Below are 27,165 nucleotides of genomic sequence, written 5' to 3' on the forward strand. Positions count from 1 at the left end.
ATTTCTGGGATCTGGGAGTGGATCTGTGGAGTGCTGACTGCTGAGTTACTGTAATCTCCAGTCTCAAGTATTCCTGTGTCCATCAGAGTCCCCAATGTCCCTTCTCCACTGGCCAAACCACTCACCACCATTTCATCAGTCGCCCTCCGTTCCACTCTGTCCAAACTGCTCATCCCATTTTCCCCACCATTTAAACCACTCACCTCTCCTGTTCCCCATCGTGGGTTTCATGCTTGTGGTCTCTGTCAATAATTATAGCACAAAGAGAGCTGGGTGATCGAAGGAGGAGGATTAGAAACTGTCGATTGACTGTTAGGAAAGTGGAGGGGTGGTGGTATTGAGCTGATAGAAGGCTGAAGATGTTAAGTTGAGGTGCTGGGGAGCCCATTAGCTGAGCAAGGCTCCAGTGATTCCTTGTAACACTCCCTCTACTTCCAGTATCTTCTGGTACCTTCACCCATCCCACCACCCACTCGCACCCTCACCCATGCTATCGTCTAGTATTTCCACGTATCCTAATGTAAATCATGAAATGCATGACTTAATGGCCTCCATGCAGACCATTGCCTGCTGGTCCTCCCAAATGACCCATTTTTACTGGTGTTTCCACCAACCTGACTACCTCACCTCTCTGCTGATTGTTACTTGTTGGTGTTCCCTTTGAACCCAGTATTTATAATCCCACAGCTGCATGACTACTGGGTATACAATTAACCCATCACCTGCTGGAGTATCTGTTATCCCATCTCTCATCGTTTCTACCTTCCTCTGAAGAACCACCTCTGACAGAATTGTGTTCCTACGTTGTGTGCTGTTTATAATATCCTCTTTGTCACCAATAAAGATAAATCTCCCAACACTTGTCTGTGTGATTGTGTCTTCTTTCTGTTTGGAAATCTCTTTTTGCATGACTATTTTAATTCACTTTGGTTTTAACCTGATCTGTTTTTATGGACTGACATGCACTCAGCATTAGGAGTGACATCTGCAGATTGTTCTAATAGTAATTTTACAATTTGAGTCCCCATGAGTGGTTATAATTCTTGTCTGTTTTTACATACCTCCCCATCTCTTGTCATTGACTCTCTGTTGGATGCCTCCTGGTCTCTGATTCTCTGACACCTCTGGCCTTCACACCTGACTCCAAATGTTGACAAGCTACGGCAGTGAGGAGGTGAATGGGAGGGACATGAGAAAGTGGTGATTACAGAAGCTCTCAAGAATGTTAGTGACTGATGGGGCCAAATAATGCACTGTGGTGTACAGCACTCACCTCCCAAAGCCACAACCTCTTTTCGTCAAGGAAGACAAGGACAGAGATACTGGAAGACCTTCTCCAGCAGGTTCCTCTGAAAATTTCACTCCATCGTGAATAAACTGTTTGGCAGTCAACACTGGATCTAAATTTTAAATCTCCCAATAGCATTGTATCTTTACCTCAAGAACACAGAAGTCTGGCAGCACATTCTTAATCTGGGGATTGATTTGGATTCTGCAAGTTAAAACCTAAACCGTAACCAGCAGTTACAATGGAAAGCTGTACACTCTACTTTTTCTGCGAATTTTATTAAGTATTATTGTATTCATTCTCGAGGTGTGGCCAGTATTTATCGGCCATTGAGTTTACTTATCTTTTCAGTGAAGGTAACCTCAGTGCTGTTGGAGAGGGAGATCCAGTGATGATGTGGTAATGGTTGGTACACAATGCCAATTTTACATGGGGCATGACTTGTAACCTCATGGGGAACCTGTAGCCTTGAACCTTCCTCTTCTTGGCAGCAGATGTGGGTCTAGGAGGTGCTTTCAAAGAGGTCCTGCCTGCCTGCAGAGGGACTGGGCTGCCCAAGTGACTTCGGCTAACATTTGGAGTGGACCACTAGTTTGGGAGGGCAGCCGGTATAAGATTGGGCTCAGATGCAAGATGGAGGCTGCCTTCCTCAGAGAGGATTGATGAGCTTGTTGAGATCTTGGCAACTTTCACAACCCCTGGCATCAGCCCATCTTACCTGAGGAAGTTTCTTTCTCTTTTTGACCTCTGGTCATTGAGCCTCTGTTTGAAGTGGTTTCTCCCCACTCACATCATCAAAATCCTTTCACCAAGGAGAGAAACCACTCTCCCCGCCGCCTCCCATTACTGAGAACTAAACTCCATTTGGGTGCAGTTGCGTGGACAGAGAGAACATCCCCTAATTTTCCTGAGGATGGGTATGGTATTTGATGGAACACTAACTTAGTGACTGGCCGAATTTTCCAATGGTATTGTATTGTAGCCATGTCAGGAAGGTAATGGTGGTGATCGTGGTTGGCCATGAACACCACAAAGGCTCTTTTGGAAAAGGGTGGTGCACTGTGTAAACTTGCTCAAATACAAGTAGTTCAGAAGGAATATCTCTGTTTGAAGACACATTACATAGAAGTATTCATGCTCTCTTACCACAGATAAAAAAACAACGAAAAAGGACGAGAAGCAGAAAATGGGACAGATGTATGAACTCATGGAGTCTCTTCCAATGGAGAAACAGTTGGAGGTGAGGTATAGACAGAGCTGTGCCCACTGTGGCTGGTCTTTTATCTATATTCATTTGTGGGGCAATGAGTATTGCAGTTATTGACCAACTTTGAATGCCTTGGAGAAGAAGGAGGTGGTAAGATACCTTCTTGTTCAGTCCTTCAGATGAAAGCTGGTGTTGAGGCAACTTCAGCATCTAAACCCAAGGGCACTACAGGAACAGTGACACATCTCCAAGTCAAACATTGCCAAGGCTACGTTGGAGACGGTGGATGCTGGAATCTGGAGGAACACACAATCTGCTGGAGGAGCTCAGTGGGTTGAGCAGCATCTCTGGGAGGAGAGGAATCATTGATATTTCGACCCGTCGATTTTGCTTGACCCCTGGAGTTCCTCCAGCAGATTTTTTGTGGCCTGAAGGGGAACCTGCAAGTGATGGTGTTTCCAATCATTGACTGCCCTTGTCCTACAACAAAGAACCTAGAACAGTACAGCACAGTACAGGTCCTTTGGCCGATGATGTTGTGCCAAGCTTTTGGCTGATGATGCTGTCCACTCCTATCTATGTCTCTTATCATTTTATACACCTGTCGAGTGTCTTCTCATCTCATCCTCCTTTGCTCCAAAGAGAAAAGTTCTGTTCTGGTTGAAGGGGTAGATTTGGGGCAAAACCTTTCAGTATTAATTTATAAAGATTTCATTAATTTGAGATTGCTAAAGGAGACAAAGCTGGTGGTGATTGGTTTATTAATGACACACATCTGGAGATGCAGCGAAAAACTTTTGTTTGCATGCCATCCAGACAGATCGTTCCATCCATAAGTACATTGAGACAGTACAAAATGAAAACTGAACTGCAGAGTATCATAGAATTGTGATTTAAAAGAGAGATGGTTGTTCGTCATATCCAACGATGATAGGAAACCTTTGCGGGAGAGTTTTTAAAGTGGGAAAGTCTTGCACTGGGGCAGTCCTGCTCTCGACCTCAGAAGTCCGGGTCCAGTGGGATGAGAAATCATCACAATTGGTGTCTTCCTTGGTTGCACTGGATGACCATTACTTCTTCTTGCTCTCGATGAAGTGTTGCTGAACCACCTTCCTGGCCATTGGATCTCACTGTAGATTTCAGCTGCCCTGTCTGCCAGAGCTGACTGTGCAAGCTAGGACAGGCATGTCCCTATTTCCCTGGGGTGTGAGGCCCACTGTCTTCCCTCACCTGCTTTGGCCCACCTGTTGAAGTGGTTTACTGAGGTGTGGCCGCTGTTGCAAGCAAACAGCTACCTGGAGCCACAGGTGGGCGCTGAGTTCCCAAAGGGGACTAAAGGTGGGTGAGCTGCCCAGACTGGACGTGACAAGCCCCTTCACCAGGGGTGCTACTCCACCCCGCCGTACACCCCCTTGAGGATAGTAGAGCAATAATAATAAGTGTAATGAATAGACCACTTGAATCCATCTCAGAGAGTTGCCACCCTTATAGCAGCCACATACAGTAAATGTCATCACTGTGTGGAGATCATGAGATCTGTTATGTTCTTAATTCAGTGTGGTGAGTTTGAAGGGGTCTGGTATGTGTCTTTCGGAAAGGATTTTTGTGAAAAAGTAGCAGAGTTCAGATGCATTTGATAAACGGTGAACACCTCGAGCATTATCTGAGGTGGAGGGACTCCTTGGCTAACAGTTATTACATTGCTTTAACTTGCAGGCAGAGAAGGGCAGTGGATATGAATACATGGCCAGCTGTGGGCAACAGAAGCTGCTCCCGGAGGCAGAAGGTACGACACTCCATCAAGACAGTGCAATAACCGCTCAGGGTGGATGTGTTCCTGTGAACACTGTTACAGTCCTGAAGAAGGGTCTTGGCCTGAAATGTTGACATTCATTTACACAGAGGGTGCTTGACCTGCTGAGTTCCTCCAACATTTTGTGCGTGTTTTGCTTTGGATTTCCTGCATCTGCAAATGTTCTTAAGTTTATAACTTCATCTTCAGTTGGTTCAAAAAATAACACAACATAAGAAACAGGAGCAGGAGTAAGATTAGTTTTATCTGTCATGTCTACATTGAAACCTATATAGTGAAATGCGACATTTGTGTTAACAATCAACAAAGTCTGAGAATGAGCTGGGGGCAGCCCGCGAGTGTCATTCTTCCAGTGCCAACATAGCATGCTCACAACTTAACAACCCTCGCCTGCACGTCTTTGGAATGCGGGAGGAAACCGGAGCACTTGGAAGAAACCCAGGTGATCTCGGAGAGAACGTACAAGCTCCTTACAGACAGTGGCAGGAATTGAAACCTGATCTTACGGCTGGTGCTGTAAAGTGTCACACCAACCTTTGCAAAACTAATCCTTGCAAGTGGTACAAAGATTGTTGTACAAGTCTGAAGCAGAGCAAAAAGAAATGCTAGAGTGACAGTAGCAGTGTAAATGAAAGAGGTAGAGTTAAGAGTCTGTGATCATGGCAGCACCATCAGGAAGGGGATTAGCTTTATTTGTTACATGTACGTTGAAACATCCAGCAAAGTGCTTCACTTTTATCGGGGATATGCCGGGGGCAGCCACGGGTGTTGGCATGCTTCTGGCACCAGCACTGAATGCCCATAACTCAATAACCCTAACCCAAACATCTTTGGAATATGGGAGGAAACCAGAGCACTGGGAGGAAACCCTTGAAATCACAAGGAGAATGTACAGACAGAGGCAGGAATTGAAACCCGATCTTACAGCTAACACATTGTAAAGCATTGTGCTAACTGCTACACAGCCATGTTGGGAGTAACAGAGGGGATAGGTTCGGAAGTCTTTCAAGCTCCTGTATCTTCTCCAGAAGGTAGGAGAGAGAAAAGAAAATGGGCAGGTTTGCTTATCATTCCAGTGAACTTGGAAGACTTTGCACAGTGAGCAAGTGTGACATGTTCCCAGAGCCTTGAGATGCCTTTCAGAGTTGGGGAGTCTGCCACCTGCAGGCTCCCCCCTAAGCTGCACACCCACTCTGACTTGAAACATTGTCATCTCTGCTTCTAAATGCTGGAAGTCCTTTCCAAACAGCAGTGGTTCATGAAGGAGGCTCCCCACCTCCTTCTCAGGGGTAATTGAGGATGGATAATATTTGCTGGTGTTGCAGGTGAAACAAAAAATGAATGGAGATTCTGTAGATGCTGGAAATCTTGAGCAACACACACAAATGCTGGAGGAACTCAGCAGGTCACGCGGTAACTTTGGTGGGGTCTTGGGCCGAGACCCTCCATCAGGAAAGGAAAGAAAGGGGACAGAATCCAGAATAGGGCGATGTGGAGGGGAAGGAGTACAAGTCAGCAGGTGATAGGTGAGACCAGATGAGGAGAAAGGTGAGCGGGTGGGGGAGGGGGTAATGAAGTAAGAAGCTGAGAGGTGATAGGTGGAAAAGACAAAGGGCTAAAGAAGAAGAAATCTGATAGGAGAGGACAGTGGTCCATGGGAGAAAGGGGAGGAGGAGGGGCATCAGAGGGAGGCTGCCAGGCTGCTGAGAATATTGTGCATGTCTCTGGAGTGAGTCACCCTCTCCCCATTACATCTGCCCCTTTCCTCCAGGCTACCCAGGTGAGGTGTGACTTTACAATGCCTGTTAATCAGCATTCTCTTGTTTTCACCCCAAGGTCCACCCGGGGCACTGAAGTCTCACCGAGGGCAAGGCGGCCATTTGGAAGCAGCGGGGCTAAGACAAAAATGGGTAAGTGTTGAGGGTTTTATAAAGTGTCAACATTATCTCCTTTTTTTAATATTCTATTCCTCTTGAAATAAATGCCAACATTACATTTGCCTTCTTTACCACAGACTCAACATGTAAATTAACCTTCTGGGAGTCTTGCACAAGGACTCCTAAGTCCCCTTGCACCTCTGATGTTTGAATTTTTTGCAGTTTTGTTCCTTTGACCGAAATGCATTATCGTACATTTCCCAACACTATATTCCATCTGCCAATATTTTGCCCATTTTTCCAATTTGTCTAAGTCCTTCTGCAATGGCATTGCTTCCTCAGCAAACCTACCCCTCCACCTATCTTCGTATCATCTGCAAACTTTGCCAGAAACCCATCAATTCCATTATCCAAATCATTGACAAACAATGTGAAAAGTAGCGGTCCCAATACTGACCCCTGAGGAACACCACTCGTTACTGACAGCCAATCAGAAAAGGCCCCCTTTAATCCCACTCATTGTCTCCTGCTTGTCAGCCATTCCTCTATCCATGGCAGTATCTTTCCTGTAACAGCACAGGATTTTATCTTGTTGATTCGTTGGGCAAGATTTTCCTTTACAGAAACCTTGCTGACTTTGACTTATTTTATCATTAGTCTCGAAGTACCCCGAAACCTCATTCTTAATAATAGACTTCAACACTTTCCCAACTACTGAGGTTAGGCTAAATAGCCTATAATTTCCTTTCTTTTGCATTCCTCCCTTCCTAAAGAGTGGAGTGACATTTTCCAGTCCTCCGGAACCATGCCAGAATCAAGTGATTCTTGAAAGTTCATGACCAATGCATCTGCTATCTCTTCAGCAGTCTCATTCAGAACTCTGGAATGTAGTCCATCTGGTCCCTATCCACTTTAAGACCTTTGAGTTTGCCTAGTACCTTTTCCTTTGTAATAGCAATGGTATTCACTCCTATTCCCTGACACTCATGGACCTCTGGCACATAGCTAGTGTCTTCCAAAGTATTTATTAAGTTCATCAGCCATTTCTTTGTCCTTCTTGCCAGCATCATTTTCCTGTGGTCTAATATCAACACTCACCTCCCTTTTACTCTTTATATAACTGTAAAAAGCTTTAGTATCCTGCTTTATATTATTGGCTAGTTTGCCCCTGTAGTTCATCTTTCCTCTTCTTATAGCTTTTTTAGTGCCTTTTGTCAGATTTTAAAAACTTCCCAATCATCCAACTTCCCAGTAACTTTTGCTACATTACATTCCCTTTCCTTGGCTTTTACTTGTCCTTAACTTCCCTTGTCAGTCACGGGGTTACCTATCTCTGTCATTTGAGAACTACTTCTGTGGGACATATCTATTCTGCGCCTTGTGAACTATTCCCAAAAACTTCAGCAGTCTCTGCTCTGCCTTCAAACCGCCACTTTCCTCCTCAATCCACCTGGGCAAACTCCTCTCATGCCTCGGTAGTTCCTTTTATCCCATTGCAGTACTGATATATTTGACTTAGGCTTCTCCCTCTCAAATTGCAGTATGAATTCAATCATATTATGATCACTGCCTCCTAAGGGTCCTTTATGTTAAGCCCCTAATTGAAATCTGGATTATTACACAACACCCAATCTAAGATAGCCTTTCCCCGAGTCGGCTCAAGCACAAGCTGCTCTAAAAAGCCAACTCATTGGCATTCAACAAATTCCCTCTCTTGCAATCCAACACCAATCTGATTTTCCCAGTTCCCTTGCATATTGAAGTCCCCCATTACAATTGTGACATTGCCTTTATCACATGCCCTTTCCAACTCCCTTTGCAATCTCAACCCCATATCCTGGCTACTATTTGGAGGCTAATGTATGATCCCCATAATGGTTTTTTCACTCATGGAGTTTCTTAACTCCACCCAGAAAGATTTGATGTTCCCTGACCCTATGTTACCTCTTTCTAAAGGCGTAATTCCATCTCTTACCCACAGAGCCACACCACTGCCTGTGCCTTCCTGCCTGTCCTTTTGATACAAGTATAAAGTATATTCTTTGATATTAAGCTCCCAACTATGACCTTCTTTCAGCCACGACTCAGTGATGCCCAATGTCATACTGACCAATCTCTACATGTGCCATGATTCATCCACCTTATTCTGAATACTATGCTCATTTCAATACAGCACCTTCAGTCCTGCATTCTTTGCCCTTTTGAATTTTGCATGAAGTGAAGCTTCATTGATAATATGACTATGGGCTCCAAAGATTAAGTGCATGATGGACCCATTTATTTATTTTGTTTGTTATAGTTTAAAAGATTTTGTCAATACAACTTTAATCTAAGTTTAGACTGGTGTGAGCTAACTTATTCCTTCCTGGCAAATGGTAAGTTTGCATGGGTGTGTCAGTGTTCATACAGGTAATAGCACAAACATAAATAAATCTACAGATGCTAAAAATGCAAGCAACACTCACAAAATGCAGGAGGAACTCAGCAGGTCAGGCAGCATCTATGGAAGGGCGAGACCCTTCATCAGGACTCATTACGAAATATCATCTGCCTACTCTTTTCCAGAGATGTTGCCTGGCCCGCTGAGTTCTTCCAGCATTTTGTATGTGATATAAGTAATAGTCTTATTTACCCTTAAAGGAACATTCAACGTTTTATGCTTTTTGTGTTTGCCTGGATCATAGTTACCCGAGACCTGTTTATTTACTGATAATGACACTTTCATTGTTATTCCCATGCACGAATTATGTTGCTGTTAGTTTGTATTCACAGTGATAGCTAACTCATTGCAAGCATATGGTGAGAGGGCTGTAATACATAGATATATTATTGATAGCTAACTCATTGCAAGCATATGGTGAGAGGGCTGTAATACATAGATATATTATTGTCATTTGTAGTAATGTTTATGTATTGCATTTCATTGCGGCTGCAAAGCAACAAATATCATGACACTTTTGTTATATTGCTGTTACAGTAGGTTACAATGCTAGTACAACATGGTGGGCTGAAGGGCCTGTACTGTGCAGTAACGTTCTATATGTCAGTGACAATAAACCTGATTCTGAGCTTCAGCACTTAACTCTTGCAACTTGGAAAGTCCCGTGCTGTACTGCGTTTGATAACTCTCAGCCCCATCAACTGTAACCTATGCAATGGTCTGAAATGCCCTCCTCCTATGTCATAAGAAAATATAGATATGGTAATTTGGATTGTCTTAGAGAAACTCACAAACTTCAGTCATACAACTTACTCCCACTATCACAGCACTGAATAAACATCCCACCTACTGAGCAATAATTTAACCTGTTTGCACAACTTCTTGTGTTTTCAGGAGAAAGGGTTGCCAGAAGATGAAGCATTGGGCGGCTTTGACACAAAGAGGTTAACTGGTAAGTCATTTGATGGCTCTGGGCCTGCACTCACTGGAGTTTAGAAGATTGGGAGGTGATCTCATTGAAAGCTACTGAATATTGAAAGGCCTCGATAGAGTGGAAAGCATGTTTCCAGTAATGGGGGAGTGCAGGATCAGAGGATAGAGCCTCTGAATAGAAGGATATTGCTTTAGAACAGGGATGATGAGGAATTTTGTTAGCCATAGGGTAGTGAATCTGTGGCATTCATTGTCACAGGTGCTGTGGAAGCCAAGTCAGCGGGTATATTTAAAGCAGTGATTGATAGGTTCTTGATTCGTAGCTTATCTTCATATTTCTCCCTTTATGGCTCCTGTTGTTTTTTAAAAGCTTCCCAATACACTACCTTCCCACTATTTTTTTCCTATATTATAAGCCCTCTCTTTAGCTTTTATGCCTTTGACTTCCCTGTCAGCCATGGTACCTCATCCTCTCTTTAGAATACTTATTCATCTTTAGGATGTATCTTTCCAGCACCTTCCCAATTTCCACAAGAAATAACAGCTATTGCTGTTCTGTCATCATCCTTGCTAGTGTCCCCATCCAATCAACTTTGGCCAGCTCCTCTCTCGTGCCTCTGTATTTCGCTTTACTCCACTAAAATATTGACACATCTGATTTTAGCTTCTCTTTCTCAAACTGCAGGGTGCATTCTATCATATCATGATCACTGTCTCCTAATGGTTCCTTTACCTTACGCTCCCTAATCTAATCTGGGTCATAGCAGGGTTATGAAATAGCAGGGGTAAAAGGACCCTGATGGCAGCTATCTATAGGCCTCCAAACAGCTGCAGGGATGTGGACTACAAATTACAACTGTAAATAGAAAAGGCTTGTCAGAAGGGCAGTGTTATGATAATTGTGGGGGATTTTAACATGCGAGTAGATTGGGAAAATCAGGTCAGCACTGGATCTCAAGAGAGAGAATTTGTAGAATGTCTGCGAGATGGCTTTTTAGAACAGCTTGTTGTTGAGTCTACTAGGGGATCGGCTGTACTGGATTGGGTATTGTGTAATGAACCGGAGGTGACTGGAGAGATTGAGATGAAGGAACCCTTAGGAGGCAGTAATCATAACATGATTTGAGTTCACTGTGAAATTAGAAAAAGAGAAGCCGAAATCTGATGTGTCGGTATTTCAGTGGAGTAAAGGAAATTACAGTGGCATGAGAGAGGAACTGGACAAAGTTGACTGGAAAGAGACACCGGCAGGAAAGACAGCAGAGCAGCAGTGGCTGGAGTTTATGCGAGAAATGAGGAATGTGCAAGACAGGTATATTCCAAAAAAGAAGAAATTTTTGAGTGGAGAAAGGATGCAACTGTGGTTGACAAGAGAAGTCAAAGCCAAAGTTAAAGCAAAAGAGAGGGCATACAAGGAAGCAAAAATTAGTGGGAAGAGAGAGGATTGGGAAGTTTTTAAAACCTTACAAAAGGAAACCAAAAAGGTCATTAAGAGAGAAAAGATTAACTATGAAAGGAAGCTAGCAAATAATATCGAAGAGGATACTAAAAGCTTTTTCAAGTATATAAAGAGTAAAAGACAGGTGAGAGTAGATACAGGACCAATAGAAAATGATGCTGGAGAAATTGTAATGGGAGATGAGGAGATGGCAGAGGAACTGATCAAGTATTTTGCATCAGTCTTCACTGAGGAAGACAGCAGTATACTGGACACTCAAGGGTGGCAGGGAAGAGAAGTGTGCGCAGTCACAATTACGACAGAGAAAGTACTCAGGAAGCTGAATAGGCTAAAGGTAGATAAATCTCCTGGACCAGATGGAATGCACCCTCGTGTTCTGAAGGAAGTAGTTGTGGAGATTGCGGAGGCATTAGCGATGATCTTTCAAAAGTCGATAGATTCTGGCATGGTTCCGGAGGACTGGAAGATTGCAAATGTCACTCCGCTATTTAAGAAGGGGGCAAGGAAGCAAAAAGGAAATTATAGACCTATTAGCTTGACATCTGTGGTTGGGAAGTTGTTGGAGTCGATTGTCAAGAATGAGGTTACAGAGTACCTGAAGGCATATAACAAGATAGCAGAACTCAGCATGGATTCCTTAAAGGAAAATCCTGCCTGACAAACCTATTACAATTTTTTGAGGAAATTACCAGTAGGCTAGACAAGGGAGATGCAGTGGATGTTGTATATTTGGATTTTCAGAAGGCCTTTGACAAGGTGCCACACATGAGGCTACTTAACAAGATAAGAGCCCATGGAATTACGGGAAAGTTACATACGTGGATAGAGCGTTGGCTGATTGGCAGGAAACAGAGAGTGGGAATAAAGAGATTCTATTCTGGTTGGCTGCCGGTTACCAGTGGCGTTCCGCAGGGATCAGTGTTGGGGCCGCTTCTTTTTACATTGTACATCAACGATTTAGATTATGGAATAGATGGCTTTGTGGCTAAGTTTGCTGATGATATGAAGATAGGTGGAGGGGCCGGTAGTGCTGAGGAAATGGAGAGTCTGCAGAGAGACTTGGATAGATTGGAAGAATGGGCAGAGAAGTGGCAAATGAAGTACAATGTTGGAAAGTGTATGGTTATGCACTTTGGCAGAAAAAGTAAACGGGCAGACTATTATTTAAATGGGGAAAGAATTCAAAGTTCTGAGATGCAACCGGACTTGGGAGTCCTCGTACAGGATACCCTTAAAGTTAACCTCCAGGTTGAGTCAGTAGTGAAGAAGGCGAATGCAATGTTGGCATTCATTTCTAGAGGAATAGAGTATAGGAGCAGGGATGTGATGTTGAGGCTCTATAAGGCACTGGTGAGACCTCACTTGGAGTACTGTGGGCAGTTTTGGTCTCCTTATTTAAGAAAGGATGTGCTGACGTTGGAGAGGGTACAGAGAAGATTCACTAGAATGATTCCGGGAATGAGAGGGTTAACATATGAGGGACGTTTGTCCGCTCTTGGACTGTATTCCTTGGAGTTTAGAAGAATGAGGGGAGACCTCATAGAAACATTTCGAATGTTAAAAGGCATGGACAGAGTGGATGTGGCAAAGTTGTTTCCCATGATGGGTGAGTCTAGTACGAGAGGACATGACTTAAGGATTGAAGGGCGCCCTTTCAGAACAGAAATGTGAAGAAATTTTTTTAGTCAGAGGGTGGTGAATCTATGGAATTTGTCGCTACAGGCAGCAGTGGAGGCCAAGTCATTGGGTGTATTTAAGGCAGAGATTGATAGGTATCTGAGTAGCCAGGGCATCAAAGGTTATGGTGAGAAGGCAGGGGAGTGGGACTAAATAGGAGAAAATGAATCAGCTCATGATAAAATGGCGGAGCAGACTCGATGGGCCGAATGGCCTATTTCTGCTCCTTTGTCTTATGGTCTTATGACACAACATCCAATTCAGAATTGCCATTCCCTTAATGGGCTCAACCACAAGCTGCTCTAAAATGCTTTCTACAATTTTTCTCTCTTGGGATCCAGCACCAACCTAATTTTCCCACTCTACCTGCAAACTGAAATCCCCATAACATTGCCTTTTTGACATACATCTTGGCTACTGTTCAGAGGGTCTTTTTACCTTTGCAGTTTATTAACTCTACCCACAAGGATTCTATATCTTCTGCTCCTATGTCACCTCTTTCCATGGATTTGATTTCATTTTTTACCAACAGAGCCACCCCATCCCTTCTGCCAACCTGCCTGTCCCTTCGATACAAAGTGTATGTTTGGATGTTAAGCTCACAACTATGATCTTCTTTCAGCCATGACTCAGAGATGCCCACAACATCATACCTGCCAATCTCTAACTACGCTACAAGATCATCTACCTTATTCCATATACTGTGTGCATTAAAACATAAAACCATCACCCCTTTTGATTTTGGCCCCATGTTACACTTTAACTCATCCTACCGGTTGCAATTTTGCCCTATCATCTGCTTGTCCTTCCTCACTGTCTCACTACACATTGCATCTAGTTATATGCCAACTGTTCCATTCTCAACCCTATCACACCAGTTTCCATCACCCTGCCAACTTAAACCCTCCCCAACAGCTCTAGCAAAACCTGCCTGCAAGGATATTGGTCCCCCTTGGATTCAGGAGTAATCTGTCATTTTTGTACAGGTTTACGTTCAGCAGAAGAGATCCCAATGATCCAGAAATCTGAAACCATGCCTCCTGTACAAGTTCTTCATCCTATTCTTACCCCCACTGGTACATGGCAATGGAAGCAAACCAGATATTACTGCACTGGAGGTTCTGCTTTTCAGATTTCTACCTCACTCCCAATATAATCCCTTTGGGATCTCCTTCCTTTTCCTACCCATGTTGTTAGTACCAATATGTACCACAACTTCTAGCTGTTCACTCCCAACCTTTAGAATGCCATAGACCAGATCTGAGACGTTCATGGCCCTGGCACCTGGGAGGCAACATGCCATCTGTGTCTCTCTTTAATGTCCACAGAATCTGCTTTCTGCTCCTCCAATTAATGAATCCCCTATATCTACTGCACTCCTCTTTTGCCTCCCTTCCCTTCCGAGCCACAGCGCCAGAATCAGGGCCAAAGTCCCGGTCGCTTTGGGTTCCCCGGGTAGGTTGTCCTCCCCAACAGTATTCAAAGTGGTATACTTATCATTGAGGGGAATGGCCACAGGGGTACTCTGCTGAGTGGCTGAGTATTCCCTTTCACTTTCCTGACAGTTACCCAGGTACCTCCCTCCTGCAACTTTGGTTGACTACCTCCTGTAGCTCCTACTATCACTCCCTCATTTTCTTATATGAGCTAAAGGTCATCAAGCTGCTGCTCTAGTCCTTAACACGTGAGTCATCACCCATTGAGATTCTGGCAGATTTATTATTCCTCTTAACCTCATTCTCCTATTTTCTCCCCATAACCTCTGATGCCCTTACTAATCAAATACCTACCCACCTCCACTTTACATATACTCAGTAACTTGGCCTCCACAGCTATCTGTGGCAATGAACTCCAGAGATTCGCCACCCTCTGGCTAATGAAATTTCTCCTCATCTCTGTTCTAAAGGGATGGCCTTCTATTCTGAGGCTGTGCCCGCTGGTCCTAGGATTCCCCACTATAGGAAACATCTTCTCTATATTCACTCTATCTAGACCTTTCAATGATCCTCCACCAGATTTTGTTTTAGGTGAAGCAAATCTGATTGACTAACTTGATTGAGCTCTTTGCTGAAGTAATGGCAAAGTGGATGTCTTGTATATGGAATTTCAAAAAGAATTTCATCAAGAGTTAAATTATAAACTTTCCAGTGAACCTGCAGCTCATGGGATTAATGGGGCAGTGGCCGTGTTGCTTTCCGACTAGCAGAGTCAGAAGGCAAAGTAATAGTGAAGAGCTGGGGATAATACTGTTCCATTCTAGTTGTCTACAGATTACTACTCTATTCACTGATATTGTATTGTCAATGAATCTTTCTCAGTCTCATGTCAAAGACCATTTTATCGTTAGTTTTCCAAACCTTTGCTGTAATTTCTTTAAACCTGCTCTCCACTGTTCTCAGGTGGGGCATTTGCTTGCCCTCCAGATCTCTCTGGGCCTGACAGATCTCGTGGTGAAGGGCCAACATATGTCAACATCCCAGTGAGTCCAGTGTCTAAGAAGCAGCTCCACTACATGGAGCTTGAGCTCCAGGAACCCGGTGCTGCCATTCGAGGTAATTCAGCAGAGTGATGCCACAAGACTTGTGTTTCCAACCTCCTCTTCTAGTTAAAATGAAGCCCTCCCTTCCCTTCTGAGCCACAGCGCCAGAATCAGGGCCAAAGTCCCGGTCGCTTTGGGTTCCCCGGGTACGTTGTCCTCCCCAACAGTATCCAAAGTGGTTATACTTATTATTGAGGGGAACAGCTACAGGGGCTGAGTATTCCCTTTCACTCTCCTGACAGTTACCCTTTTATTTTAAAATAAATAAAAGGAGGTTCATGAGAATGATTGCAGGAATTAAAGGTTTAATGTACCAGGCACATTTGATGACTCTGGGACTGTACTTGCAGGAGTTTAAAAGAACGAGGGGGGATCTTATTGAAACCCATCAAATATTGAAAAGCCTAAATAGAGTGGACATGGAGAGGATGTTTCCCATAGTGGGGTGTCTAAGACCAGAGGCACAGCCTCAGAATACAAGGACATCCTGTAGAACAGCGATGAGGAAGAATTTCTTTAGCCAGAAGGTAGCGAATCTGTGGAATTCATTGCTACATATGGCTGTGAAGACCAAGGCACTGGGTTTATTTACATTGGAGGTTGATAGGTTCCTGATTTGGAAGGGTGCTAAAGGTTACAGGGAGAAGGCAGGAGGATGGAGTTGAGAGGGATAATAAATCAGCCATGATCAAATGATAGAACAGACTTGATGGGCTAAATGGCCTAACTCACTCCTATGTCTTATGGTCTTAACTGCATTGGTGCTTTAATAGATATTATTATTTATAATCACCCATATATTCAAAGAACATTGAACAGTACAGACCCATGATCTATGCACTGATTGTGACGCCATATTAAACTAATCCCATTGCCCACATATGGTCCATATCACCCCTGCCTGTCTAAGTGCCTCTTAATATTAATATAGACTATCTTAATATTAATATAGACCATATAGGTAAACAAAATGATGAAGGGTATATATAGGGTAAATGCAGGAAGGCTTTTTCACTGAGAAGGGGTGAGACTAGAACTAGAGGTCATAGTTTAAGGGTGAAACGTAAAATACTTAAGGGGAACTTCCTCACTCAGAGGGTAGTGAGAGTATGGAACGAGCTGCCAGCAGAAGTGGCGGATGCAAGTTCAATTGCAAATTGTATGATAACTTTGGATAGGCACATGGATTGGAGGGGTATGGAGGGCTATGTGAGTTGATGGGACTAGGTATATTCACAGTTCAGCAAGGGCCTGTCGTTGTGCTGTATAACTCTATGACTATGTAATTGGTCAACTAAGAGGTATTTTCCACTAATTTAATGGACATCAAAGCTGCAGAAAGCTGTAAACTCAGCCAGCTCCATCATGGGCACTAGCCTCCGCAGTATCCAGGAAACCTTCAAAAGGCCATGCCTCAGAAAGGTGACATTCATCATTAAGGATCCCAGCAGCCAGGACATACCCTCTTCTCATTACTACCATCAGGGAAGAGGTACAGGAGCCTAAAGACACACACTCAGTGTTCCATAACAGCTTCTTCCCCTCTGTCATCAGATTTCAGAGTGGACAATGAACCCATGAACACTACCTCTCTATTTTTTCCTCTCTTACTTAATTTTTTATATGTACATTGTAATTTATAGTTTCTATTGTTATGCATTGCAATGTACTACTGCTGCAAAACACTACATTTCATGATATATGCCAGTGATATTAAACCTGATTCTGATAAAATTGTCGCTGTTGGAATCAGAAACTAAGCTAGAAATGCTGAAGAATGCCACCAGTCAAGTAGAACCTATAGGAAAAGAAACCAGTCAATGCTTCAGGTCAAAGATCTTTCATCAGTTTTGAACAGGAACATTACTTGTTCTCTTCCCACAGGTGACCTGACTGAGTTCTTCTACTATTTCAGCTCCCAAACTAAACTTGACCTGACTCCAGCCAATCCAAAGACTCTGGAATGATCCCCAACCTGACCCCAAGCTAACCAACCAACAATGGCGCTATAACAATCTCTAACACCTAACACTGATCTAGAATAGAGTACGCAGGTGGTTGGCATGGAGTGGACAAGTTAGGGTGAAGGGCCTGGTTCTGTGTTGTAAGACTATGATAAGGTAAAATTACCTCTAAAATAAGGTAAAAAAAACCCCTTAAAAACAGAACATTAACAGGTCAGGCTGGAAATGGATGAGATGTTAACTTATGTGATCTATTAAAGCTCTACTATGATAATATATTTTGTGTTATTAACTGCTGCTTGAGAGATTCTAAATGAATGATGTACACAGTTTTATTATAACGACATAGCTGCTGTTACCCAGTTGAATGCTACATTAGGCATCTGGAAGGAAGGGCAAAATCTTGCATTACTAATAACAACTAATCTCCTGAGGTTGGGATGTGTATCACTGCAGTAGTGGTTCTTTGAGACCTTCAGAACACTGCAACCACTGTAGAGCAGTAATGCATTCCTCACCTGTGGATCTTTGGTAGTGGTTCAGCAATTCATAAAATTGTTACAGCATAGAAGGAAGGCACCTTACCTATCTACTTCATCTACCTTGCACCTCATTGTCTGCCTGCACTGCACTTTCTCTGCAATCTGTTATTGTTTACCCTTGTACTACCTTAATGTACTGATGTGATGAAATGGATGGCAGAAGTTTTTTCTTCCCCACTGTACTTTGGTACAAGTGGCAATAATAAACTAATTCACCATTCAGCCCATCAAGTCAAACCTGTCCCATTCTCTCAGACTTTCCCCAGAGCCCTGCAACTTAGACCATAAGACATAGGAACAGAATTAGGCCATACAACCCATTGAATCTGCTCTGCCAGTCCAATGTGTGTGTTATTTTTCCGCTCAACCTAATTCTCCTGCCTTCTCCCAATAACCTTTGATGCCCTTACTATTCAAGAACCTACCGACCTCCACTTTAAATATACCCAATGACTTGGCCTCCATAGCTGACCGTGGCAATGAGTTCCACTCTAGCTAAAGAAATTCTCCCTCATCTCTGTTCTGAGGCTGTGCCCTCTGGTTCTAGTCTCTCCCACTATAGGAAACATACTCATTACATCCATTCTACCTTGGCCTCTCAGTTTTTTGGGGGTCAGTGTTTAGACGGCTTCATTTTATGCTGTATATCAAAGATTTAGATGATGGAATAATTAGCTTTGTTGCCAAGTTTGCAGATGATATGAAGATTGGTGGAGGGGCAGGTGGTGTTGAGGAAACAGGTAGGCTGCAGAAAGACTTAGTCAGATTAAGAGAATGGGCAAGGAATGGCAAATGAAATACAATGTTGGAAAATGCATGGTCATACACCTGGGTAGTAGAAATAAATGTGCAGACTATTTTCTAAATGGCAAGAAAATCCAAAAATATGAGATGCAAAGGGAGTCCTTGTGCAGAACACCCCAAAGGTTAATCTGCAGGTAAAGTTGGTGGTAAGGAAGGCAAATGCAATGTTAGCATTCATTTCAAGCAGTCTAGAATCCAAAAGCAGGGATGTGATGCTGAGGCTTTATAAGGCACCGGTGAGGCCTCACCTTGAGTATTGTGAACAGTTCTGGGCTTCATATCTAAGAAAAGATGTGCTGGCATTGGAGGGGGTTCAGAGGAGGTTCACGAAGATGATTCTGGGAATGAAAGGGTTATCATACGAGGAATGTTTGATAGCTCTGGGTCTGTACTCACTGGAATTTAGAAAGATGAAGGGGGATCTCATTGAAACCTTTTGGATGTTGAAAGGCCTAGGCTGAGTAGATGGAAAGGATGTTTCCCATGGTGTGGGAGTCTAGGACAAGAGGGCTCAGCCTCAGGATAAAAGGATCTCCATTTAAAACAGAGATGCAGAGAAATTTCTTTAGCCAGAGGGTGGTGACTTTGTGGAATTTATTACCACTGGCAGCTATGGAGGCCAGGTCATTGGGTGTATTTAAGTCGGAGCTTGATTGGTTCTTGATTGGCCATGGCATCAAAGGGTATGGGGAGAAGGCTGGAGAGTGGGGCTGAGGAGGGGAAAAAGAAAGGACCAGCCATGATTGAATGGTGGAGCCATGATTGAATTGGGCAAAATATTTTTTTTTTCAAAAATGCCTTTTCTTGGATTTGGTTGAGTCTGTTTCCATGCAGGCAGTGAAAAAATCCTCACTCTTGTACATATTACCCAAACTTTATCCCCATGCCTCCTGTTTCTTGAGCTATGCTTATGGAATCAACTCCTACAGCACAGAAACAAGTCCTACAGCCCATCATATCCATGCCAATCATCAAGAACCTATCCACATTACAGTAGTGTGGCAGTTAGCGTAGTACTCTACAGCACCGTTGAATGGGGTTCAATTCCCGCTACTGTCTGTTAGGTGTTTGTATGTTTCCCCCATGACTGGGTGTCCTCTGCGTGGTCCACTTTCCTCCCAAATTTCAAAGATGTACCGGTTATTAAGTTATGAGAATGTAACATTGATACTGGAAGCCTGGCGACACTTGCAGGTTGCCCCCAGTACATCCTCGGACTGAGTTGATCGTTGATGCAAGTGAAGCATTTCACTGTATGTTTTGATGTACAATAGGCAAGTAAAGCTAATCTTTAATCTTTATTGGAAGCATTCTCACCATGTCCACTCTGAGGCCTTTCAGATTTGATCCCTATAGAGTGCTTAGCTAAATGCCTTTCCTTGGACCTGATTGAATCTCTTTCCTTGCACGTAATGAGCACATCCCCACTCTCCAGTGAATTTTTTTTCTTCAAATTTCTTCTTACCCTTTTATCCAATACTTTAACCTTGTGCCCCTTGTTCCTTGAGCCATACCCATGGAGTCAAAATAGTACATTACAGAAACAGGCCTTTTGGCCCATTAAGATCATGATGAACCATAAACTGCTTACTGGGACCACAGCCTTCCAAATCCCTACCATCCATGTACCTATCTAGTAAAGGCATCTGTTAGTCTTGCGAGACCATGGATCTGCGCCTGGAAAGTCTTTACTCTCCAGGGCGCAGGCCTGGGCAAGGTTGTATGGAAGACCAGCAGTTGTACCTATCCAAACTTATCTTAAACGTTGAAATCGAGTTCACATGCCCTTGTGCTGGCATCTTGTTCCACACTCTCATGACCCTCTGAGTGAAGAAGTTTCCCGTCATGTTCTCCTTAAACTTTTCACCTTTCACCCTTAACCAGTTACCTCTGGTTGTAGTCCTAGCTAACCTCAATGGAGAAAGCTTGCTTGCATTTACCCTATCTATATCCCTAATAATTTTGTATCCCTCTATCAAATCTCCTGTCAATCTTTTATGTTCCAAGGAAAAAAAAGCCCTAACCTATTCAATCTTTCCATATAACTCAGGTCCTCTAACCTGGCAACATCCTTGTAAATTTTCTCTGTACTCTTTCAACCTTATTTCCTGTAGGTAAATATACAGTTTTAGCCACAATACTCCAAATTAAGCCTCACCAACACCTCATACAACTTCAACATAACTGTAGTCATAAACTTCTACAGCACAGAAACAAGTCCTTCAGCCCATCAACAACCCATCTACATTAATCTATTTCCAGCACCTGCTCTGAAGCCTTCTATTCCCTAGTGATATTTTATTTGCCCGGAAACTAGTAGTAGTATCTTTGCCTGTTCCGGCCTCAGGCAGAGCGCTCCAGCTCTAATAGACCCACTTGTTATTACAAGCACTGGCAAAGGAGAACTCCCATCATGTGAATACTGGAATGCATTATTCACTGCTGTTTGAGAAAAAGGTTAACAAAAAGGTTAACACTCATAAAATGCTAGAGGAACGCAGCAGGTCAGGCAGTATCTGTGGAGAGGAATAAACAGTTGATGTTCCAGGCCGAGACCCTTCATCAAGACAGATTAGCTTTATTTGTCACATGTACATTGAAGCACACAGAGAAATGTGTCAGTGACTGACACAGTGCGTGGACAGTCCCCAACGTGACGCCACGCTTCGGGTGCCAATGCAGCATGTCCACAGCTCAATAATTCTTACTAAACCTTAAGTCTTTGGAATGCAGCAGGAAATCGGAGCACCTGCAAGGAAACAACGTGGTCACAGGTAGAATATAAAACTCTTTACAGGGAATTGAACTTGATCTCTGGCACTGCAAAGCATTATACCAAGTGCAGCTCTGGAGAGGTTGTGTGGAGGTTTGGCTCTCAGTATGTCTTCCTACTCTCATTGATGGTAGCATGCACCTCTCTCCAGCAGGGGCGAGTTCATCCAAGTACGCACAGATCGACATCACAGCGACGGAAACAGCGCACAAGGTGGGCAGCCAGCACGCCCAGCACCGGGAGGAACGGCTGCAAGAACTGGAGCAGAAGAGGAAAGGACCCCCACTGCAGTGATCTGTGGGCTCTGTGGAACACATTTCTTTTCTTTCATACAAGCCCTGCGCACTGAAGCAGTTTCCATGCCGGCCTGGGCAGACAGGTACCTGTCCGACTTCCACACTGACCTTGCTTCTGACGCACCAAGACTGTGACTCTGCACGAGCTCGAAGGGCGATTGGATTCAGGAATCTTGTGCGACGCATTATCGGCAGAGAATGTATTTTTGACCTATTCTCTCCTCATCCATCTTTCACCACCCTCCACCTCCAGCTGTCTCATTGCTTGGGGTGCTGGTTGCCCTGTGGTGCCTTTCCCATACTTCCAGAGTGAGCCACAGACATGAATATTGTTGGGCTGTTCTTTACCTGGGAGGGGCAGTCTTAGGGTGTATTGCAGGCAACCTCAATCATGTCCTCATGCCTTGTAGTGGGCTGCTGTCCTCTCACTTCCCATTCGTCCTTGCTTGGAGGTTCCAAGTCCAACTCTACAATGCCCATGGTACTTTTGCACACTGCTAAGGCAAGGGTGCTGAACACCTGACCTAATTGGTCTGCATGACCCATCTTTTTGCCAGCTACATATTTAGATGTGCAGATGAGGTAGTTTGGACACTGGGAGGTGTTTTGGGGAAGACAACTCTTTTTTTGCCGTTTTTAATAAGCTATGGTAAGGCTGCAATTTGTGTCATGGCGTACTGAAGAACACAGAAAAGTAAAGCATAGGAACAGGCCCATCAACCCATAATGTTTGCACTGAACACAATGCCAAATTAATCTCAATCCCTTCTGCCTTTTTTGATCCATATCCCTCTTCAATGTGACTATCTTAAGATCTTGTTCTCGTAAATGCCACTATCGTATCTATTTCCACCAATACCCCTGGCAGCCTGTTCCAGGAATCTGTGTGTAAAAAAACTTACCTCACTCATCTTCTGTAAGCTTTCCCCCTCATCTTATATGCACATGTCTCCTAGTATCTGGCATTCTTACCCCGGGGAAAAAATCCATCTACACTGTCTATGCCTTTAAGTTTATAAACTCCTAGAAGGTCTCCCCTCAGCCTCTGGTGTTCTAGAGCAGGGGTTCCAACATTTTTTAAATGTCATGGACCCCTGACCATTAACCGACGGGTCAGTGGACCCCGGGTTGGGAACCTTTGCTCTACAGAAAACAACCCCCAAGTGTGTGTCCATCCTCTCCTTCGAGCTCATCTTCTCTAATCCAGGTAGCATCCTAGTAAACCCTTTTCAGTTTCCACACCCTTCCTGTAATGGGGTGACCAGAATTCCACACAATACACTAAAACAGTTTTATTTAGCTACAACATAGTTTTCTTACTCTTATACCCCAAAGAATGAAAGCAAGCATGCTATTTGCCTTCCTTACCATCCTGGGTGGCAAAGTGGAGATGCGTCTCTCCTAAAGGAGATGTAAAGTACTCCTTCCTTCCATTAGCCTGCAGGCACCACTGGGCAGGAGCAGCACCTGCTTAGCAACCCCCCCCCCCCCCGATCATGAAAACATGACCGACAAGCCCTATCTGCCCAAAGTGACTGGCTTTAAAGCGCCAGTAACCTGACTTTGCACCGTCTCCTGTCAGAAGAAATGATAGTAGCTAAGCTATACATGAAGGCCAGGAGCTGGACTTGATTGTCAGAGACTATTTAAGATGCACACCATTGGGAACTTTTAATAGGTAGTGAGAGCTTATCCTCACTACCACCCAGAACCTTAAGGAACTATTTTGTATGCCTCTATCAAATCCCTCATTCTCCTATGCTCCAGGGAATAAAGTCATAAGCTATTTAACCTTTCTCTGTAACACAGGTCCTTCAGGAGTGACAGAGTTCCTTCCCAAAAGGGTGTTGGAGAATAAGATGTTTTAGTGAGCTAAATGATTTTTAAATAGACATGTTTCTTGATCACCAGAGGGCATGAGAGGCAACTGGACTAGAACAATCAGGTACAAAAACAATGGCAGCTCACTTCAAAGTTCTAAGTAATGTTATTAACCAAGTGCATATATGATACCACATACTAACTATTCTGAGATTCTTTTTTTTAAAGGGGGGAGACATTCACAGTAAATACAAAGAAACACAATAGAGTCAATGAAAACCTGCACATAACAAAGACCAACAAACCACCAATGTGCAGAAGTTGTACAAATATAAAAAAACCCTAAATAATAATGATAGATAAGTAATGAACATTAGGAACAGGTCACCCTGGTAGTGTAGTGGTTAATATGACACTATTACAGTTCAGGGCATTGGAGTTCGGAGTTCAATTCCATTGTCCTCTGTAATAAGAGTGTGTTCTTCCCTTGAGTATATGGGTTTCCTCACTCAGTCCAACAACACACCAGTTAGCAGTTTAATTGGTAACTGTAAATTGTCCTATGATTAGGCTAGGGTTATATAAATGGGTTGCTGGGCCAAAGGGGCCTGTTCCACGCTCTATATAAAATGAGTTGTAGAGTACTTGAAAGTAAATCCATAGTTTGTGGAAGTAGTTCAGTGTTGAGTTATCTGGTTCTAGAGCCTGATGATTTTGGGGTAATAACCATACCTGAACCTGTGGTGGGGTACCTATGGCCCACACCACCAGATTCCACTTCCCTGATGGCAGCAGCAAGAAAAGAGCATGTGACACTTATATGGCAAACAGGGATTTCTCCAACTAAAGGGACCTTCTGAGCAACTACCATATTCCTATAATGAACGTTCAACTGCCTTTGCATTATTTTACACTGGATTGCCTTTTTAAAACAGCCCTGCTGATTTATTGATCCACTCTTACATTTTTTAAAAACTTATTGGAAAGTTAACTGCTTGTCTTTTTTTTTTATGTTCCATCGTTCTGCATCGTTGCACAGACACCAATACCAGATTCTGCCAATTGGGGTCTTAAGGTCAATTCCTTTTTTTTATCTTCCACTATGTCCTGCTGAACAAATCAAACACAATGCAAAAAAAATCTTTCTGACATCTGCAATAAGAAATGTTTTGCAAATGTAAACCAGAGGGAATGGATGAAAAGTGTATAATGAAGAGCTGTTCAGTTTTGAGGAGGGATTTCCTCTGGTTTAGTTCTTGATTTGTGTATTTATAATGTATTTATTTTACATGTGCATATATATATATATATATTTTAATCGACTTTTATCTTTGAACTATTTTGGGGTTACTGCTGTTATCTTAATGTATAGTTGTGTTACTTTACTCCCAATGTTAATATATTCCCTCTTCGGGTAACAACACCCATGTGGAGAAGTGAAGGTTATGTACACTGTTCAATATCACTGCCAAATCTCTTTTTTTAAACTAATGTTTCACCCTCAAAGCTTTTAATGCCGACTAACAATAGACTTATGAAATTCTACAGAATCACTTGTCAAGTCAAACTTGTTAGGATTCAGAAGACTGCTGTAGATACACAGTTCATGTGTAATGTCCAAGTAACTAACCCATATATGACGGTGACACTAAAGGCAATTTCTTTTTTTCTTTGCCTTAGCTGTTCACGCTATTGTGAATAAGAATTGCTGAGGGAGAGAACTTTGCCAACACTAGTTCCAGCTTCACACATTTTGTTCACAGGATGTGGATATTACTGATAGTCCTGTTCCTAATTGCCTCTGAGCTTCAGGGACTACATAACGTTAGCATAACCATTCATATCCTCAGGACATCATAAAGTGCTTCACAGCCCATGCCCGACTTTTGAAGCATAAACACTGTTGTAACACAAACAAATACAACACCCTATTTGTGCTCTTCAAGCTTCCTCTTCCATAGCAATTGGATAAATGTCATGAGAAGGACACAACTCACAAATCCACCTGAAAAATTGATTTCCATCTGGAAGTCAACATGGGTGACAGTGTGATGTCCTCTAGGACTAGACTAGAGTCAGTGTTGGTGCATAAAGCACTAAAATGGGCCCTGAGCCCTAAAGCTTAGCTCTTCAGCAAGATTGCTACCACTTTTGTTGTAACACAAGTTCCAGATCTACCCTTAATTGCCAAAATGATAAAGTGGGAGTTGTGTCACTTGATCTTGTTCCTCGCCAGTCCCACATTGGAGCAGAATTAGGCTTCCCTAACCTTGCAACCAGTTTCTGAGAAAAATGAGATATTAATCTCCCAGAAAAATATCCCACATGAAGTTTGGGTTTTGTGAGAGGAACTTCTCCTAGGTGTCTAAGCCAATCAGCATCACTAAAACAGACACAAGAGACTGAAATAAATCCAGTCCAGTTAAAGGGTCTTGACTTGAACGCTGGCTGATAATTTCCTTCCAAAGGTTCTGCTTGACCCACTGATGTCCTCCAATAATTTAAACAAAAAGCAAAAAACTGTTTACACAACAAAGAAATTAAGACCAGTTGTTCTTGTGTTTGCTAGTTGTCAGTGTGACAAAAGTGATTGCATTTCAAATGTAATTCTTTTGGCTTTGAAGCAATTTGCAGTGTTCCAAGTTTGAGAAGTGCAAACTCTTCTATGCAATTACATTAACACCACATGCGATGACTATAGTGAATCACTCTGACAGGTTAACAGCTGACACTGATTTCACTAAATGCAATCAATCTTTGTTTTAGAAGCTCAGAGGGTGAATTGATAAAGAATTATTACTTATTGCTAAAATAGTATATTGTTTTGAAACAAGAGTTAAAATTTTAAGGGCTTGAAAGTTTGTTATATGATGCCTGTGAGGTCATCTTAAAATAGGTCTTTGTAATTTTTGTACAGAAAATAATTCCATTATTCTGTGGTCTCACCTCAGATGTTACCTCAATGTGCAGGGTACTGCAGAGACCCGGTCAAACTGCTGGAAAGCCGGTCCATCTTCTTGGTGTTCATGTGCCCCCAATGATGAGGAGCTGACTGTTTTGGAGGGACAGTTTGTTTGAATCTCTTGCAACCTGCCATTACTCCTTGCAGCAGGCTGCTTAACATTGCAGAACCTGGACTGTCCTTGGTGGTAACCATGTCTACACACCTTCAAAAGGAGTTGGAGTTCCAGCATATTGACCTGGGACCAATCTCTCTTACTAAGCTGACTCAATCCCTTAACAGGTGAACTCAGTTGATACAACACAAACCAGATTGAAACAGGCACCTTGTTTGCCCACTTTGGGCCAGGATTCGATGGCAGCATCCACATTAGATTCTTGAAATAGAAAATGTATGGGGAAAAGACGAATCAGTTAGACGATCAGTAGGAGAGACTGACTGATATTTTAGGGTTGTAGTATTTTCACCGAAATTCACTAGTTTCTCCTACTCTCAGTTGCTGTAATTTCAGAATTTAAAAAAAAAAAATCCTTCACGGGATGTGGATGCTGTTGGCAAAGTCAGCATTAATTGTCCATCCTCGATTGCCCCTGAATTTACGAGGATGTTTAAGAGTCAATGACACTGGTGGGTCGTCACATCAGGTAACGACAAGCAGGTTCAGTTGGCCTGGTGGTATCTGTGAAGGTCTCTTTCCATGGATGGTATCAGACCTGCTGAATATTTCTGTTCTTATTTCAGATTTTTCTGTATGTGTTCTTTTTCTTTGT

At 43.1% G+C, this 27,165-nt stretch overlaps 1 protein-coding gene across 1 annotated transcript in view; it reads left to right on the top strand.

Moving 5' to 3' along the window:
- The window catches only part of dok7b (docking protein 7b), a 101,969-nt gene extending 80,122 nt beyond the window's left edge, over positions 1–21,847 (top strand). Inside the window, exons 11-17 of the mRNA XM_072257439.1 lie at positions 2,440–2,528; positions 3,749–3,802; positions 4,212–4,281; positions 6,145–6,218; positions 9,520–9,577; positions 15,094–15,246; positions 21,471–21,847. Coding sequence (XP_072113540.1) covers positions 2,440–2,528; positions 3,749–3,802; positions 4,212–4,281; positions 6,145–6,218; positions 9,520–9,577; positions 15,094–15,246; positions 21,471–21,610 — 638 coding nt within the window. The 3' untranslated portion in view covers positions 21,611–21,847. The remainder of the gene's footprint in view (positions 1–2,439; positions 2,529–3,748; positions 3,803–4,211; positions 4,282–6,144; positions 6,219–9,519; positions 9,578–15,093; positions 15,247–21,470) is intronic.
- Positions 21,848–27,165: the final 5,318 nt, after the last annotated feature.

Source organism: Mobula birostris, chromosome 5 (assembly GCF_030028105.1).
Source record: "Mobula birostris isolate sMobBir1 chromosome 5, sMobBir1.hap1, whole genome shotgun sequence".
Taxonomy (NCBI): domain Eukaryota; kingdom Metazoa; phylum Chordata; class Chondrichthyes; order Myliobatiformes; family Myliobatidae; genus Mobula; species Mobula birostris.